Source organism: Gopherus evgoodei, chromosome 5 (assembly GCF_007399415.2).
Source record: "Gopherus evgoodei ecotype Sinaloan lineage chromosome 5, rGopEvg1_v1.p, whole genome shotgun sequence".
NCBI lineage: Eukaryota > Metazoa > Chordata > Testudines > Testudinidae > Gopherus > Gopherus evgoodei.
The window spans coordinates 30,902,447-30,922,911 of NC_044326.1; the positions used below are offsets into that span (position 1 = coordinate 30,902,447).

Sequence of the window (20,465 nt, forward strand, 5' to 3'; positions counted from 1 at the left end):
ACTTCAATGGCTTAAAATTAAAGGATGCCCACAGAGTTGGCAGAACTTGGGCCATAGGGAGAAATATATAAAACATAAATTAGTAACATGAAAAATGGGAGGCAGATGAGAGTTTCAATCAGTGCGTTTGGTGATTATATGCCCAGTTTGGCCATTATGATTGCGCCATTCTATCTGTATATATAGTAAAATACAGTAACTAAAAGCCCATGACAAGCTTGAGAGTGTTATCACAGAATCATAGACTTTTAAGGTCAGAAGGTACCATTATGATCATCTAGTCTGACCTCCTGCACAATGCAGGCCACAGAATCTCACCCACCCACTCCTGTAACAAACCTGTGTCAGATATTCTTTGTTCATTTTCCTTCCACATGGAACTACGTTTATCAGTTGCCAAAGTGAGACACTTTTTAAAAAATCCCTGTAATTACTTAAACCCTATTCTGCTCCTTTTACGTATAGATCTCTGCTATTGTAGACTAACAGCCACACTCTGAAGCTTAGGTGGGAATGCAACAGTGGAGTCAAGAGAGACCATCTTTATGGCAGGCAGAGAAGAAACCCACCTTTGCAGGTTAAAAATTAAAACCTTAAATTTCAGACGGACATTACCTGGTAGCAGATCAGACCATGGGTGCAACATGCCCCTCTATGGGAAATGTTGTTTAAGAAGGCAGGCAGTTACCTTCACAACCTGCAATTTCTGGATGGTCTTAAGGTGTAACCTCATGCAGTTTGCCTTGCAGTTAACCAGTTTGAGGCTAGCAATATCAAAGGGAGCTGACAGATAAAAAGAACACCATGTAATGGGATCATCATGCTAGAAGATCACTAACACAAATGATATTGGCTCTACAACTGGGGTCAAAGAGACCTGAGCACTTCATACTACTATTAATCATTTATTTTAAAGTAGTGCCTAGAACCCAGCCATATTGAGGGCTCTATTGTGTTAGGTGCATGGTAAATAACTGTTCTGACTCCAGAATTCATAATCTAGGGAACACATGATACAACAGGTGGAGGAGACAAGCATATCTGGTGGGGTGGAAGGGTAACAAACAAACAATGACATGCACAATTCTTAGCAAATCAGGAGCACAACTTGCCATCTGATTAGCAATTATGTTGCAATTTTCTGTATTTGTTACATTTGAGTTTGTTTTTGAGGAGAGACAGTATTGGACAGCAGTTTTTTTATATTTTTTTTTTAAAAAAAAGAGTTTTTCCCATATATAAGGAGGTGGCAAGGGACAAAGTAGGAAAGTTGCTTGTCAGACGTGACAAATCAGATAATCAAGACAGGCATTGTTGCCAGAGTGAAGAGAGGAGCCAATCTTGCAATAAACGTAACAGAGCAAGGATATAGCGGGAAGGGCTCTGAAAGTAAGACAAAGAAGCAATGGACAAGAATCTTAGCTGCATGGGCAGCTAAGAGAAGAAGAGGTGGCACTGGGAAATTAGCTATAAGGCATGGGCAGCTAAGAGAGAAGAGGTCAGATTTTGGAGCTGTTTATTACTGTACTGCACGATGTAAATAGATACTCTAGATTTGTTCTATTAGAATTGCATCACTAACCTTCACCTCGCAGAAAGAAGGATTTGGGATAGGATGACAACTGGAGAGTTGAGCATCAAGAGATAATTTCTTACTCAAAAGGTTTAACAACTGCTTCCTTAAAAGAGCTAGTGTCCAGTGAGGGCTGTCTACACGGAAAATTAAAAGGTATAATTGTAGCTTGGGTAGGCATAACCATGCTAGCTTTGACCTAGTGAATGCTGGTGACAAGAGTAAAGAAGATATGGCAGCATGGGTTAGCAACAGTGGCACCAGCATTATCTCACTTGTCTTTAGTAACTGAAAGGGCATGGGTTCAATTCCATTTGCAGCCCACTGCTCCCTGAAAATCCTTCCTAGTCACATCTGTCAACACTCAAGCAGAGACAAGTGTCTCCACCAAACCATTTAAAAAAATCCGAACAGACCTGATAAATATATTAAGCATCTTTAAAAGGTGACATTCAAAATACGGCGGCTGCATTTCTGGCAAACGTATACATTGTTTCTTTCACATCAACCAGGAGAACAATGATTCTGAATATTTTCCCAGTGAAAGAAAACCGATTAGCTGCTTTCTTTTGACCAAATGAAAAAGAAAAATGTCTCATAACTGTCATTCAAATGTAAAGTACAGTATTAGTGTGTAACTCACATGACTAAGTTTACAATGACATCTTTGTTCTTTGAAGGGGTTGTTTTTATATCCTTAGCGTACTCTTCTCACAAAGCAAAGAGGTCAGCAATTGCAACCCAACAAAAAAAGATACTTTGTAAATTCAAATGTGATCTTTTTCTCTTTAGCTTTCTGAGAGGAGGGTGGGGGAGAGATGGGAATCTTTAAACAGACTATGCAGTCAAACATTCGCCTGTTCTAAACAGATACACAACACAAAGGGGAAAAACTCTACTTAATACCTAATGAGCTTTGAAAAATTACCAAATAAAGGAAGAGATGACACAAGACCTGCCTTTTTCATAACAGACTGGAGTGGTGTATATCTGTTTAACTAGTCTCCCCGAAAGTCAGATATTTCGGTTTTAGTTTGTGAGATTTCATAAACGGATGCAAACACCATCAACCCAGCTGGGGATTGTTTTACTTGCAAAAGATTCAAGTCACAGAAAATTAATATTAAACAGATTTAAAGAAAAAGTACTAAGGAAAAAAGTTCTCCCCCCCATTAATACAAAAATAAAATGTTGGATCAGAGTTTTCTTTATGAACCCATTTGTCAATTCTTCTGATTCATGCTGAATCCCAGATTCTGAACTATTTGCATTACCAATTACATGTAGGTAGATGTTCTTCCTTGATACATGAATAAGGCACTTGTCCAGATAACAGATATAACCTATGTACTTTAGGATCTACATTTCTGAATAGGCACTTAATTACTCCCCCGCCCCAAAAAAGACATACAACACAAAAGGATCATAAGTTGTATACATCTCAATTCAATCTATATAAAATATGCTCAAATTCAAAGGTATATCTGTGCTTATTAACAACAGTTCCTGCTCTATAACCACAATATTCACATATTCAAACTCCCAGCTGCCAGCAATGTAACCAGAGACACAAGGAGAGTGAAGTAAAATCTTTTATTGGACCAACTTCTGTTGGTGAGAGAGAAGCTTTAGAGCCACACAGAGCTCTTCTTCAGGTCTGGGAAAGATACTTCCAGCATGACAACAAAATCCAAGGTGGAACAGATTGTTTAGCATAAATTAGTTAGCATAAACTGCAAGGGACAATTCATGGTAGAGTGGCCCGTTAACACCTCTGCAGTCATAGGACAAAGAGAGGAGGTTAGTGGGTTACAGATTGTTGGACTAAGCTATAAAATCCCATCTCTCTGTTCAGTTCATGAGTTTTAGTTTCTAGTAGAGTAATGCATTTAAGCTCCCAGGCTCGTCTTTTGAAAGTGTTGTGCATGTTTCCTTTGAGAGTGAGAACTAACAGGTCAGACAGAGTTATCGCTTTATGAAAAGTGGTCACCCAAAGGTGACAGGGTGTTTGTGTCTCATCATTTTCCTGTGACAGTTCATTCGAGAGCATAGTGATTGTCTGGATTCACCCACATAGTTGTTAGTGGGGCATTTAGTACACTGGACAAAATATACCACGTTGTGATAGGAATGTAAAGGATCCATGGATTTTGAAAGGTGTTGTGTGAACACCACCTCACAACAGAAATGTAGCTGGACATACTTCTGGCATTAGAACATTTTCTCCCTCGTTTTCAATCAAACACAAAATATTTCATCTGTTTGAGAAAATGCAATGTGTCTACAAGAAGAAACTAGTCTGAAGCTTATTAAGCTGAATTAAGGCACATTTATGGACAAAAAGAACTGCAGAGCTACTTGGATCTCGTGGAGGAAAGTACTTGTAAAGTGTGGTATACTGTTAGAAAAATGATCTGTAGAACTTTTTTTTTTAAAAAACTTTGCACTTTTTTGCTTTCCATGAACCTTTCCACTCAACTCTAATTAGTTTACTAAAACAAGGTTTTAATACTCTCACCATTGTTGCATAGCAATGAAAACGCAGGGATAGTTTTCACTCATGGGAAACACTGCCAGTCAATTTCTGATTTTAGAATCTTTATCAGTAGTGATTATGTATGAATCTGGAATATTCATACGTCAGCATGAGCTTACATGCTGCATTTAGAAAATTCTCATTTTGATTTAAAAAAAATTTGAGGGACAAACACACACAATCGCTTCTGATCACCACCTGACTATTATAAAAATGTGCTAATGCATCCTAACATCTCTTCTCAATGGGATGGCATCTGAGCACAAGACAGATAATCTTTTGTTCATGAATTAGCAACTCTAAATGGCCATTTGGATAATCTGATTTAAAAACAAGAAGTGATCTCCCTAGAAAAAGTATCATATGCCAAATTCCATCATAACAATGTTTCACACCATAAACCTCTCAAAAAGTGAGTTCATTCATTAACATTACATTAATCATATTAGCACTACTGTAATGCCTTTGTAAAATATTTTTTGAGTAAAAGTGAATATATTATTTTCAGCCTAATAAAACCATTTCAGCTTCTACAAACGATAAACTAGACTTAATATTCCTTGTTGTACAGTAATGCAGTATTAGTATTGGGCAAAATGAGCATTGTGCAATTTATTATACTTGCCTGATAATTAAAGAAGCAACAAAAAGAAACATTGCAAAGCAGCCTCTCCGACAGTCAGCATTTTTCTTCTGTCTTTGGTGCATTTCCCCACCACAGTTGTCACAGCAACGACACATACAGAAGCACAGTCCCACAAGAGGCAGTAACAGAACAAATAGCAATCCCAAAGCAGCAGACACTATAAAGCCGATTTCATAGTAGATTGCCTGCAATTCAGACAAAAATAACTGTAACAGCAGATATTATATAGTTGTTGAGATTCATATACAGCCACTGCTTAAAAATGAAGTTAAAGCTACAAGATCCACTAGTTACTGTAGTCTGAAATCAATGTTTTCTAAGTCATCAATACATATCTAAGCAACATTTCTATCTCAAGCAAATAAAAACATTGTAAATGTTGACAACTAACCTATCAAGAAGTGGTTTAAGCAGCATATTCAACAAGTAAACATGCTCATGATATTGATGCAACTTGCATTATAATATATTAAAAATGGGTACATTTGATTAGCAGGCCCACAGTTTGATCTCATTCTCATAGCTGTTCCAAAAAACTATTGGAGAATATTAGCAACCCTAAATATACCAATACACTGTACTGTGGTGGGAAATTATTTGTTTTTGTTCTTTGAAAACAAACAAACAAACAGATTTCTGTTATGAGAAGGAAGCCTGATTATGAAACTGAAGAGAAATATTAAATGACGAAGGACTGTACCCTCTCCAAAACAAAATGTAAAAATAGCTGAGGCACAAAAAACATCAAGGGATGGATTTTAAGCTCTGTAGGGCGGAGACTCTTGATCTGTGTGTCATGTACATTGCTATGTTCAGCTGGCAACAAACAAACAGTAATTAAAGGAGAGATTTTTCAAAGGTGCAAAAGGCAGCAGGGAACCCAACTCCCTTTTAATCAGTGAGACGGATGCTTAACTGTCCTTGGTGCCTTTGCAAACCTCCTGATAAGGGTATGTCTACAAAGCAAAGAAAAATCTGCAACTAGCCCACGCCAGCTGACTTGGGGTGCAGGGCTGTACCATTGTTGTGTAGACTACAGGTCTCAGGCTGGAACCCAACTCTGGGACCCTCCCAGGGAAGCTAGCCACAGGCTTTTCTATATTGTGTAGACATACCCTAAACAGTGGTTCTCAACATTTTTGGCCTCAGGATCCACCTGTAAATGTTTATGGTCTGTCACGACCCAGTAAATAGTTTGGGGGTGAAGGTCCTGGGGTGGTTTTGGTTGAGTATTGCCTCCTGGGGTCTTGGGTCCTGCCCAGCACTCACCTCAGTGGCAGCTCCTGTGCTGTGGGGCTAGCCAGGCTTAGCTCTCCATTTTGGGCGTTGTAACCTCCAGGGTTGCAGCGCTCCTCAGTTTTGGCCCCCAATCCCCTGGCTGGACCAAATTTGTCTAAGTGGAGTTGTGACGTGGCTCATGGAGTTGCAGTGCCACTCACTCAGATTTAGCCTACCCGGACTCCTATTATCATGACGGCTGGGCCAAATCTGAGTGGTGCTGGGACTCCAGAGTTTGCAGCGCCTGGAGCAGGGAGGCAAGCCCAGCCAGCCCTGTGACACAGGAGCCTCAGGAACTGCCACACAACCTTTGAAACATTCTGGCAACCCGAAATTGGGTCCTGCCCATGGGCTGAGAAGCCCTATCCTAAAAGGCTATTAAAGTCACTTGGGAAAGTCTGTGTTAACTTTAAGTGTACTAGAAATTATTACACTTACTACTATGGCTCCTCCTCTCTCTTGTATACAATCTGTAAGCAGCAGTATCAAGACGGAATGTGTGTTGTATTTTCACCAAATACAAGTTACAAATCATAATTTCTCACTAGCTATCCATCGTCATACTTCAGTTCTAGACGTACTGAATCTGCCTCCAACCCCACCAGTCCTTGGGGAAAAAAAATTGCTCCACATGCAGTGTCAATAGTAACCCATTATCATTAACATGGTTGCAATCTCTGACCTAACTGCCAATCCTAGAATAAATAGGAGACTAGTGATGGTTTAGAACTGCTACTCTTGCTTTCTGAATCAGAATAACTAATATTTTGGAAGATAATTTTGGTTGGATTTTACAAGTCAAATACTTAGCCAAAATTTGTTAAAAAGAAAATCAGAAAAGATTACAAAGTAACTAAAAATGAACAGAAATATGTTTTAGTAGGTTATCTGAACGATCTGGAACATAACCAAATCAAAAGTGGCTTAAATGAAAAACAACACCTCCATTTAGAATGGCATGGAAAATAGTAATGCATGTTTTGACAGGAGTAGTGAATATAATCCCTGCTAGTTTTGGGGGGGGAGGGGGGGGGAGCAAGACACAGAGCACATCTACCAGATACAATAGAAGGCATTATTACCTGAAGAGTCAGGACAACATTTTCTGGCTGGGGAAGTCAAAGCAGATGGAGAATGTGTATAATGCACAGGCAGCATGCACAAAAACAAGTCATGTGAGTAATGAATAATTAACTGTAATTGAAACAATTAAATACCCAAAATAAAAAAATAAAAGCAACTGAACTAAAAAAAATTGCATAGAAGCAGTAAATAATTAAGCCAAATTAATTATTTAAAGAACATATATTATGTAGTAGAGGATTTCTGATTGCCTTGGTAAATTAAAAGAATTCAGGATTTCTTCATTCACCACAAATAGCTCTCAGTCTTAAAATAAAAACAGACCAGTTATTTTTGTATGGACCGTCAGTTATATTTCCCAAGATATTTCAGGAAAAGGAGGCTCAGATACTGTATTAGTGTGCGATTTCTCAAAGAATTCCAGCTGTCAGAGCTGTTCCACTATATTTTTGCTTTTTGAAGTTATGAATTGCTTTGGCATTAGGAGAAGCAGTTACAGTAGCAGTTTCCGTGCCTTGGCACATTGTACAGAAAGTTCATATGCACTTTAAAAGTCTGTAGGAAACTTAAAACCTACAAGAGCGGAAATGGGTAAAGAGGTGGGGAGACAGAAGGGAGAAATCTAATTTAACAGGCTCATAAGCGTTTCTGCTACCCCATTTGCCTTTTGAGAAAACAGTGGAAAAAAATCAGTCCCAGGAGTTTAAGAAGCTACTCTCTTCCCTCTTGTTTTCAGATCTTATGCACAGATTAAACAACAAATTTCTTAATATTAAATTGTTTTTCTGCATCTTCATATGGCAATTCACACCAGACAGGGGTTTCCTCTTTTCCTCGTAAGTTAGAAAATAAGAGCAACCCATCAGTTGTGAGTTGCTATATTGAAAGTGCAGAAGTCACTGAAAAGAAAACAATTCCAAATCACCCAAAGACTTGAAAAATTCCTGACACTATACTTAAACATTTTTGCATCAGAAATGTCAATTTACCAAAACAAATTTTATAGAGCTGTCCAGATTTGATGGGAGGCTTCTCAGATTGAGAGAGACACCTACCCCAGAATAAGCAAGAGATGAGCATTTAGGACATACTCCCGGAGATGTGGGAGACCCAAGCTCAAGTCCCTACTAGGGTTGTCAATCAACTGCAGTTAACGCATGCGATTAACTCAAAAACAGTAATCACGATTACAAAAATTTATCATGATTAATTGCTGTTTTAATCGCACTGTTAAATAGAATACCAATTGAAATGTATTAAATATTTTTGGATGTTTTTCTATATTTTAAAATATATTTCAATTACAATGCAGAATACAAAGTGTACAGTGCTCACTTTGTTATTTTGATTACAAATATTTGCACTGTAAAAATGATAAAAGAAATAGTATTTTTCAATTCACCTCATACAAGTACTGTAGTGTAATCTATTACGAAAGTGTAACTTATAAATGTATATATTTTGTGTTACATAACTGCACTCAAAAACAAAATGCAAAACTTTATAGCCTACAAGTCTACTCAGTCCTACTTCTTGTTCAGCCAATCATTAAGACATGCACTTTAGTAGCTGGCAGTGCAAGGTATACGTGCCAGATATGCTAAACATTCATATGCCCCTTCATGCTTCAGCCACCATTCCAGAAGACATGCTTCTGTGCTGATGACGCATGTTAAAAAAATAATGAATTACATTTCTGACTGTATTCCTGGTGGTAGAATTTACCCAGCACATGTTCTTTGTTTTGAGAACACTTTCACTGCAGATTTGACAAAACGCAAAGGTACCAATGTGAGATTTCTAAAGATAGTTACAGCACTCGACCCCAGGGTGAAGAAACTGAAGTGCCTTCCAAAATCTGAGAGGGACAGGGTATGGAGCATGCTTTCAGAAGTCTTAAAAGAGTAACATTCCAGTGCAGAAACTACAGAACCCAAAGCACCAAAAAAGAAAATCAACCTTCTGCTGGTGGCATCTGACTCAGACAATGAAAATGAACATGCAATCTGTATTGCTTTAGACTGTTATCAAGCAGAACCCATCATCAGCATGGACTCATGTCCTCCAGACTGGAAGCATGAAAGGACATATGAATCTTTAGTGCATTTGGCGTGTAAATATCTTGTGAAGCTGGTTATGACAGTACCATGCGAATGCCTATTCTTACTTGCAGGTGACATTGTAAACAAGAAGCAGGCAGCATTATCTCCTGCAAAAGTAAACAGATTTGTTTGTCTTCGTGATTGGCTGACCAAGAAGTAGGACTGAGTGGACCTTGTAGACTCTAAAATTTTACATTGTTTTGTTTTTGAGTGCAGTTATTTTCTGTACATAATTCTACATTTTTAAGTTCAATTTTCATGATAAAGAGATTTCACTACAGTACTTAGGTGAATTGAAAAATACTATTTCTTTTATTTTTTTAATACAGTGCAAATATTTGTAATAAAAATAAGTGAGCACTGTATATTTTGTATTCTATTTTGTAATTGAAATCAATATATTTGAAAATGTAGAAAACATTGAAAATATTTACATGGTATTCTATTATTGTTTAACAGAGCAATTAATCAAAAAACTAACTTCTAATTGCTTGGCTGTCCTAGTCCCTACCCTGTCATTCTCCCACATCTCACTTGAATGCCCTGACCACCAAGTTATACTGGCCATTCGAAGGAGGGTCTCTCTCTGGTTTTCATGAAAAAATTGCAAAGGTCTATTTCATTCCATTGTGGAACAGGAAAATTTTCAAAATCTCAAAGTTTTGTGGGATGGGAAACCTGTTTGTTTCCAGCTCCAATTAAGATGCCTATCTACCCAAACTGTGAGATATGGATATTTATTATACGTACCTCCATAAATTCCATTAAACACTTATTGGAAATGCCATCAAATTTAGCCACAATTTATCTAAAAGTGGTAATGGCACTGGATATATTTTTCATAAAAAAAAAATTTTAGTCTTCATTGTAAATGGGTACCAAAAATTGATTTAGAAAATAAAAGGTAAGTTCATCTGTCTCACAAAAGAACCCTAAAATCATGGCAGCATGATCAATTGGGTATCTGCGGGGACATAACCGCGGTTCCAATCAATTTTTTGTTTATCCTGGCAGAAGGTGATTTATATTCTAACATACCTGAGATGATAATTGTCCTAGCACCCTCTGTGGCTAAGACAAAAGTTTAGTTTAAAAATGATCTTATTAGGAGGGCTTACTACACAGGATTACAGCTGACAGTAGTTTCAAGTTTCCTGTGAATTCTATCCCAGTTCCCAGTAGCAGGGAATGACCTACGGATGTCACCAAAGATCTAGAGGTCTTGTTCAAAGGGTCAGTCAGTCCATGAAATTTAACCTCTAGGTTTCCTTATATGTATGCAAGGTGTTCTGTTTGGCCCTGCAGCCTCTAATGCATCATCACCACAAATCCCTCCAAAAGAACTTGTGAGATCGGGAGGAACTTGGTACAACCTTAGAACAAGTTCCATGCATCTGGATACCAGGCAAAGGATATCAGGCTAGAAAGGCTTCCCAGAAAGGCCTCAAGTCAGTGGGCATGAGTCTAGGGGCCTGATTTGTCTTCCTGAGTGCACACAATACTATCCACAGCATGCTCCAGTAACCTATAACCTAGCCGATGGTACAAAGTATCATGTCACCAATCTGGGCTCAGTTAAGGTCCTTACTACGGGAATTCATCCCACCACAGTGCTTGAGTATGGCTCGAGGAAATGAACCAGTAGCACATCCAAATTGGGTTGTATTCCTTGTTGCTGGATATCTTGGGAATGTACACTATTCTAGGGTAACCATGCCATAGGAAGAAGGTAGGGAAAACATGTTTCTGTAATCACTTTAAACTAAAAATATTTTATCAGTAAATGTGGAAACTCGGCAATCTGGAGGTAGTAAATGTAACCAGCCTTTTTCTTAACACAAAGCCAGAGCTTATTTTCTGTGAGACAGATACAGTCACATTTTTATAGCTGGAGTGCTAGTGAAAACTGCTGTTAAGACTGCCTGAGTAATTCTACTTTAAAACCTATTTTCAGTCGGTTTTTGGACCTCCCATAACATCAAAAAAACAACATACATAGAAAGAGACAAATATATACTTTACAATAAATATTTACATGCAATCATTGTGCATGTTAAAAATAAGCATTATTATAGGGTTAAAAAGTTTCTGGTATCTGAAGACCAGCAGGAACTCCTTGTTCATAACTAGTAAAAAACTGCCCTTTTTTGCTTCTAAACATTTTGGCTTCAAATATTAGTTTTGAACAAAAGATTCGACACATTTCATGAACACTTTCTTACAAAAATTTTCTTAGTATTTTTCAAAAAAGATTTTTACATGGTATTTTATTTGAAACCATGAAAATAGTTATTGTCAGATGTCAATAATATATCCAATTGTTATTTTCAATTATTCTTCTCTATTTATGGAAGAGAGTCTTAATGTTTCAACTAAATTATGAATACATGCACTTCCATTACTATGTGTAGACAAATTACCTTTTGATAATCACTCTGCACATTTCCAAACTTCTGCTGTGTTAGCTTTTTGATAAGATCTGAAAATAAGCAAGAACATTTCAAAGTTTTAGATAACATAAATTAGAAAACGTTAATAAATTAGGTTACGTGGGATGAAATTGGGAATGGAAATCAAAGTTGACAGACAAATATACCCAAGTTTCTATAACTATGTAAAATACTACATCTTAAAACTCACCTGTACATTTTATGAGAATGTTGAACGATAACCAGGTCAATGAGGTCATACTGAGAAGCTGTCAAGTTATTTTTGTTGAGGTGATCTTATATGCCACAGAGACCAGTGAAATGATAAATCGGATACTAGGTTACCTACTACCTAGGCATATCGATTTGGGTGATTCTAATGCACCTTGTTTGTGCCAGGTCAACCATATTTTTGTTGGAAAACCATCTACTCAGCAATTAAGTTTTTTATCATAGCGATCCTCTAAAGTATATATACATACACATACCCCATGGAACTGTATAACTAGTGCTCATATATTCTGATGTGGATATTCAATGTAGCTTTTTAAGGTGCGGGAGGAGGTAAGGGTGTGGCATGGGCAGGGAATCACTGTACTTGCAAACTGGAGGGAAGAAGGTACTCAGATCTCCAATACTGCCCCCAATTTTCCACATCTCAGCTCCAGGTGGGACACTGTTTGCCTAACAGACTCCAGAGCTTTCCCAGTCCTTGTAGTCAAAGGCGATTCTCAGGCACACCTACTTAGTATTACTTACTTACTATCTGTATTACCAGTGTCCATGTTGTGCTAGACCAATAACTCAGCTCAGTGTGTTAATTTCTAATTGGATTTAAAACATACCCAACATAAAACGACAGCCAAAAAAAATGGAAGAGAAGTTCACCACAATATACTGTAATGGAATGTAAAGTGACAGTTTAATTTTAAATTAATATTCTGTAAATTATGAGTTCACTTGTAAGCTCTTAAGGACAGGGACCCTTGTCTGTTACATGTTCATACAGGTCCATCCATGCTGATGCTTCTAGGCACTATTGCAATCCAAACAACATTTTAGAGTTACATCAACAAATGTTGATTTTTTTCCCCAATTAAAAACAAGTTAAGACAGCCCAGGATATTAACTATGTCTGGGATATAAAACCTTTCAACCCTACACTATCAGTTTAAATCCAGACCAGATGGCAGTGGCTGACTGTAGTTTATTGATGGCAATTTAGTAGCCCATGTGAAGTACAGGAGGGGGAGTCAATCCAATTCCTAGTGAACATGTGGCAGTGTATTGATTTTGGCACATTTGGAACGCTAAGGTCTCTTGGAAACTCATATTCTCACCCTTGAAGTTGGTCCCTCCAGGTCAGAGATGTGATATCACTGGCAGACAGATAAAAGAAAGCTTGCCTTGTGTTACCTATTGCATTGTATTATCTATGGCTCTATTCTGTAGCTCAAGGAGGATTAAGAGTTTGAGGACTGAAGTCCCGAGAACTCTTAATCCAGCACTTTTCAAAAACAAAAAATTCACTAAAAATTTTTAGAGGTCATATGATGTGCTCAATGGAGTCAGCAGGAGTATTTGTGGCTCCCAATTCCCCTCCAGTTTTTACAGCAAAAATCCTGGGGGGGGGAGCAGGAAGTAGGAGGACAAAAACGCCAAACGTTCACTGACTCCCCAAAATAAGAACACCTGAAGGCAGAGAAATATGCACCTGCCTGATTTATGGAGAAAAATGAAATGAATGTTACTCAGAAAACTGCTTTAAAAGGAAGAAAGTGGGTGAAGTAATACAGTATCTTCTATTGGACCAGCTTTTGTTGGTGAAAGAGACAAGGTTTTGAGCTAGGAACAGCTCTTCAACAACTGAAGAAGAGCTGTTCCTAGCTCAAAACCTTGTCTCTTTCATCAACAGACGTTGGTCCAACATAAGATATTACCTTTCCCACCTCGTCTCGCCAATATCCTAGGACCAAACAGCTACAATAGCATTGCAAACATCAAAGGAAAGAAGCAATCATGCAATGAGCAAGGCAGCAGTGGCTGTTTCCAGCACACCAAGGTAGATGTACCAAGTGAGGAAAGTGCACCTACCAAGATTGGGGTGAAGGGGGGAGAGAAGGGGAATTACTGATAACTCATCCGGTCATAGAAGCTACAGAGTAAAGTGGAAATGCAGGATAGCAAAGGCCACATAAGAACATGGAGAGATTGGTAGCAATAGATAACCAAGGAGTTTGTACTGCAAAACATCATCATTTGGGGAAGACTAAAAAATGCTGGAAAAATGTAGGCGAATGCCTCAGGAACAGAGGTACATATAAAAGCTTCCTGGAAGTTAAAGAATCCTAATCAAGGAAAATATTTTGAAACATGGCTTTAAACATTTAAATGTTAGCAGACCTCTGACTGAAAGGACACATAGAATTGCAGGGGCGATAAGCAATACACCGAAAGCTATAGTTGTGAGATTACAAATATACTGGGATCAACAAGGAGTCCTTATTGCATCAAAATCAGTAACTGAGGCCAAGGACTCTAGGCAGAGAATTTATATTTCCCAAGATTCTTCAGCTGCAATACAGAAACACAAAAGCAGAATAGAACCCACTGATGCAACATCTCCACACCAGACAAATTCAATAAACTGACTTAGCCAAACACAATGCAGATATTCTACAAATACACTACACACCTTTCCCACATCAACAGAAACAGTGAATTTCGTCAAAAAACTTCCATATCTAAAATAAACTAAGGATCCATCTGGTGCAAAGAAGTGTAATTAAATTCCTTATTTCTTTAGGTCTTTTCTAATAACCAGCAATGGTTTTAAAATTACTATAAATTGGTATAGTTTTACTGAACTAAATGAAGCTGTGCCAATTTACACTGAGTAGCTGGTCCTTTGTTTGTCATTTATTTACAGGCCAGCCTTGGACCATCCACTTATACAAGGTACCATCAAGATCTTGCGCAAGATTAGGAAAGTTATCTGAATACAATACAAAAGCTTCTTGAGAATAACCAATAATGCAAAATCAGCTTTTCACAAGGACTAACTGATTTTATATTCTGAACATGGGGAAGTACGGGCCTAGAAAGGATATTGGACTCTGCAAGAATAGGCACAAATAGCAGGATTCCCATACTTGCAACAAAACAAGTTTCAAGCAAGCAATGGCTGTGCTACCTGCAGCTGAGAAGCTGCACTTTAAAATAAATGCATGTTGAAATTAAAAGGCTGCGGGTACTGCATCCTACTGAACAGTGACACCCCCCAGGCTAATGCTGTTACATTAGCAGCTAATAAAATACTAGTGGAACCTAACTTAAGGGAATTTCATAGTAGAGCTGGTCAAAAAATTTCCCAATGGGACAGTCTTCTATTGGAAAATGCTGAATCCACTCTAAAATTTTGATAAAAAATAACTGAAGCCCTTTTATGATATTTATATTACACAACATTACCCAATATAAAAGTGAAAACAATCTAAACAGAAACACTTCGATAAGGTCATTTTGATATTTCTGAAACAAAATGTTTCAGAATTTTAGTTTTGTCAGAAATTTTAAATTTTTGTTCCAATTGGGGATGATAGGAGATTTCGAAACATTGGAATTTCCTGTGAAATGGAAATTAAGTTTCACAACCAGTGTAACTTTGTAGGCATCTTTGTCTTTTGGAATTAAGAATTAAACAGAAGTCAGCCAAATGCCATATGTTTAAAAGAAACAAATAAGAAAACAGAGAAGAGTCAACTAATTTATTTCTTATTTTAATGACCTTGATAAGGTTTTGAAATGTGGTTCCAAATCACAGAAGTTTTACTCAGACACTAGCAGAGCTGTCAGTCAAGACTGATGAAACTGATTAGGAAATACTATGAAAAATTGATGGAGAGAGTAGTTTTTCAAACTGTGTGAATTACTGCATACACTTTGAAGCAGGCCCAGCAGAAACAAACGAACTATCTTTAACATCATGATTATCAAGATTAATATGTATTATTTAGCAAGTAGTCATATATTATGTCCCTTCAATTAATTAGACAAAGTAGGCATTAAATACCGTATGAAGTTCAGATTTCACTCCATGTGTTGAGCTATTCACCAAATAATATGAACACTACATTACTACTACTACTTTTTTCTATTTTTAGAAAGCCCATCACCTCTGCATTCACTCTTGGTAAGGTTTCCAGATGTGCCACAGACTACTAATCCTCTCTGATCAGGTGTCAGTCATTTATGCAAACAGTTATATTCTCTGTGATTTAACTTAATATTTTAGAAGTTCTTTGGCATCAACTGTAGTAACATCAGTCATAATGAACTCATTTGATATTAAATGTGGAAGTCATTAAACATTAAGTGTGCATTCGGGAGCAATAGCATCACTGTTGTCAAAAACTTACAACACAAGTTGTATTCCTATAGGTGACAAATCATCTTTCTACAGTTTACATTGCTCTGTAGAAGTCTATAAAACCAAAGGATTCCACAACTTTAACATATTTATCGAGTCCAATTCTTATTTCCAAAATAAAACCAACAGGAAGGCATTGTGAAAAGCACGATGACCTCTATTTACAAATTAACTGGATTAGTTTTTAAGTCGGTGACTGAGCAGATGTATGCATTGTTTCATATGACCAGTAATCCAAGGCTTTAACATAAAACACATTTTGTCACTGAGGTTAAAGAGCTTTGCTTTATAAGGCTCACTTACAATACTAATTACGTTAATACTTTACTCAGTCTCTTTCCTGCTTTCCACGCACATGCAAGATGCCATCTGCTCTAACAGACTGACCTATTGACTTATTACACCACCATCTTACTGATACTAGCACTTTCTTGCAGAGCTGCATATAAATACTCCTTTCCATGTGGTGTGAGTGTTGTGCAGATGTTTCTAGATACTTCTGTTCAATGTTGTAATACTCAGGACCCATAAAGTTTGTTTCTTGGCACTATTCAATGGAAAGTGATGGCAAAAGACAATAGAGACTTAATAAGCTGTCTGGATATTAACAAAAATACAACAAACAAACACAATTCTCACTGCCAGGAAAGTTTTATAGGACTAGATGACAGAAAAACAAAACAAAAACAAAAAAGTTGGGACAATACAATTGATGGGGGTCTATTTAAATTGCAGAGAAATCACTTTTTTCGCCACTTGGTCACGGGATAAATAATTTTATGGATGTGAAATTTGCTATTTATGCTGTGACCAACAAAAAAATGTGTGATTTCTCCACAGTGTTTCTCAAACTAGGGGCCCATGGTCCAAAGGGGGTTGGGGGTTGCGGTATTGCCATTCTAACTTCTCTGGGCTGCTGGTGGCACTGCCTGAACTTGCCCAGAGGCCCAGCTCAAAAGGTAGTGCTGCCACCAGCAGCAGTAGCCCAGAAGTAAGGGTGGCAAAACTACAGCACAAAAGTAAGGGTATGTCTACACTACGGGATTATTCCAATTTTATATAAACCAGTTTTGTAAAACAGATTGTATAAAGTTGAGTGCATGCGGCCACACTAAGCACATTAATTCGGCGGTGTGCGTCCATGGTCCAAGGCTAGCGTCAATTTCTGGAGCGTTGCACTGTGGGTAGCTATTCCATAGCTATCCCATAGTTCCCGCAGTCTCCCCTGCCCCTTGGAATTCTGGGTTGAGATCCTAGTGCCTGATGGGGCAAAAATCATTGTCGCGGGTGCTTATGGGTAAATGTTGTCAGTCATTCCTTCCTCCGGGAAAGCAACGGCAGACAGTCATTTCGCGCCCTTTTTCCCTGGATTGCCCTGGCAGACGCCAAAGCATGGCAACCATGGAGCCCGTTCAGCTTGGGTTTTTTTTTTTTTACTGTCACTATATGTGTACTGGATGCCGCTGACAGAGGCAATACTGCAGTGCTACGCAGCAGTATTAATTTGCCTTTGCATGACAGCAGAGACGGTTATCTGTCATTCTGTACTGTCTGGTGCTGTCATGGGTACCCCTGGCTAAGGTCGGCCGGGGGCGTAAAGACAAAAATGGGAATGACTCCCCGAGTCAATCCCTCCTTTATGGTATCTAAAAATAGAGTCAGTCCTGCCTAGAATATGGGGCAAGTGTACTAGAGAACCAGTGTATCAGAGAACCAGAGAGCACAGCTGCTCAGTGTCAAATCCTGCAGAAATGATGAGCTGCACACCATTCACGGCGGGTGCCCTTGCAACAACCCCACACGTTGCTTCCCTCCTCCCCCAATCTTCCTGGGCTACCGTGGCAGTGTCCCCCACATTTGTGTGATGAAGTAATAAAGAATGCAGGAATAAGAAACACTGACTTGTTAGTGAGATAAAATGAGGGGGAAGCAGCCTCCAACTGCTATTAGCCCAGGCAGGACATTAAGCGGAGCGGGGGAGAGGAGCCCAGCATCCCGCTGCTATGATAGTCCAGGCAGTACAGAATCTTTTCCTTACACATGGAAGGGAGGGGGCTGATGGAGCTCAGCCCCCAGTTGCTATGATGAAGACGGTTACCAGGGAGTCATTCCTATTTTTACCCAGGTGCCCCCGGCCGGCCTCACCTGAGGCCAGTCAGGAGCACTCAGCAGATAGCAAGCATATTGTACCGTCTGCCACCGGGGAGGGAAGAGGAGCGGATACTGCTCTTTACTGCCGCAGCATCGCGTCTACCAGCAGCATTCAGTAGACATAGGGTGACACTGAAAAAAGTCAAACGATTTTTTTCCCCTTTTCTTTCACGGGGGGGGGTGTGTAAATTGACGAGCTATACCCTGAACCACCCCGGACAATGTGTTTGACCCTACAGGCATTGGGAGCTCAGCCAAGAATGCAAATGCTTTTCGGAGACTGCTGGGGACTGTGGGATAGCTGGAGTCCTCAGTACCCCCTCCCTCCCTCCATGAGCATCCATTTGATTCTTTGGCTTTCCGTTACGCTTGTCACACAGCACTGTGCTGTGGCCTCTGTATCATAGCCTGGAGATTTTTTCAAATGCTTTGTCATTTCGTCTTCTGTAACGGAGCTGTGATAGAACAGATTTGTTTCCCCATACAGCAATCAGACCCAGTATCTCCCGTACGGTCCATGCTGGAGCTCTTTTTGGATTTGGGACTGCATCACCACCCGTGCTGATCAGAGCTCCATGCTGGCCAAACAGGAAATGAAATTCAAAAGTTTCCGGGGATTTTCCTGTCTATCTGGCCACTGCATCCGAGTTCAGATTGCTTTCCAGAGCGGTCACAGTGGTGCACTGTGGGATACCGCCCGGAGGCCAATACCATCGATTTGCGGCCACACTAACCCTAATCCGATATGGTAATACCGATTTTAGCACTACTCCTCTCGTTGGGGAGGAGTACAGAAACCGATGTAAAGAGCCCTTTATATCGATATAAAGGGCCTCATTGTGTGGACGGGTACAGCGTTAAATCAGTTTAACGCTGATAAAATCTATTTAAAAAGCATAGTGTAGGCCAGGCCTAAGCGTGTGGCCAGCAGCTGCCACTCTACACTCTGGCTTCAGGGCTGGGTGGCCCGATACGAGATTTCAATCCGTGACGCAATTTTCACAGCAGCAAATTTGGTAGATCCCTAACAATTGGGGATATTATTCTTGTTCTCAGTGCCTCTAAAAAGAGCATTTAAAAAAAAATGAATTACTTAGGGCCAAATTCAGTTCTAGTGTCAGTCCAGTAAAGTCAATGAAGTTATGCCAGAAATACATTTGCCTCATTATGTGTAATACAGAATATTAGTCCCTGATTCTGAAAAGTAATTAAGCATATCCCTAATTTTAAGTAAGCAGCACCTATGACTTCTACGGGGAGATTTAAACGTGTAAGTACTTGCTGACTCTGGGACTCTAAGACAATGATGGAAAACTACATCATGCTAAAGTTGCTCACCACTTTAATAGCGTCAAAATGCTCTTACTCAACGTATGTCCTGGTATTTCATTGTACAACTCAAGTCAAAAGGATTACTCATATGCTTAAAGTTAAGCATGTGCTTAAGTGCTTTTCTGGATTGGTGTCCATGTGAATACATCTAGTGTCAAAATAAGTAATTTCACAACACTTAGAAAATTTACTTGTTAGCCTTAAATGAACGTATTACTGCTACTTCAAACTCATTGTTTCTTTTAAAATATGACTTGAAGGTCTGCCCCAGATTTTAATTCAAACTTTCAAGATTAGTCAATGCACAGCAAGTTTCATGCTTATTGGAGATATCAAAAAATAGTTGGTGATTTCACAGCAAAGATAAGTGGAAGTTCAGTTTGTCATCAATTAAAGGCTCTGTTTTCACTTCATGGGACTGATCCAAAGCCAACTGAAGTCAGTCAGAATCCTTCCACTGACTTCAGTAGGAGCTGGATCTGATCTTGAGTGAAGAGGTCCCCTCAGTCTGGAATCTAGGCTACCACTCCTTGATGCCACATGGCTTTCAGCACCCAGCATAGCTCTTTATTCCAGGTGCCCCCCAAATCAGCTCTAGTTTTCTACTACCTCAGTCAGACAAGAGCTCCTAGTGGAAGAGGCAATGGCAGAAGGACCCAGCACACAGGCTGTTGCAGAGTGGGACAGACCCCTCTGCGTAGGTCATTTCTGCCCTGCTTACACCATGGAATCTCTACCCTGCCCAAGCAAGAAGAAAGTCCACAAGACTCATCCCTCTCCCAGGGCAGTTACCAGGAAGGCAGTACATTTGATATAGGAAGCACTTGAGCTAAGGCAGGGATCCAGATAGGGACCAAGTGTTCCCTCTTTCCCCACCTGCTTATGTTCCTTGTAGCTTTCTGGCCT

General features: G+C 39.1%; 1 protein-coding gene across 9 annotated transcripts in view; it reads right to left on the minus strand.

The window, feature by feature from the left end:
• Positions 1-20,465, minus strand: part of PROM1 (prominin 1) — a 92,895-nt gene that overhangs the window by 49,017 nt on the left and 23,413 nt on the right. For 6 of the 9 annotated variants that reach the window (XR_004000662.1, XM_030564563.1, XM_030564562.1 and 3 more), the window contains exons 3-5: positions 11,639-11,697; positions 7,116-7,142; positions 4,735-4,940 (exon numbers count right to left, since the gene is read on the minus strand). Coding sequence is in view for 8 of the 9 variants with exons in the window: in XM_030564563.1 (XP_030420423.1) it covers positions 4,735-4,940; positions 7,116-7,142; positions 11,639-11,697 (292 nt within the window). In the remaining variant the exon portion in view is untranslated. The remainder of the gene's footprint in view (positions 1-4,734; positions 4,941-7,115; positions 7,143-11,638; positions 11,698-20,465) is intronic. The other 3 variants (XM_030564560.1, XM_030564566.1, XM_030564565.1) reach the window with 2 other exon arrangements.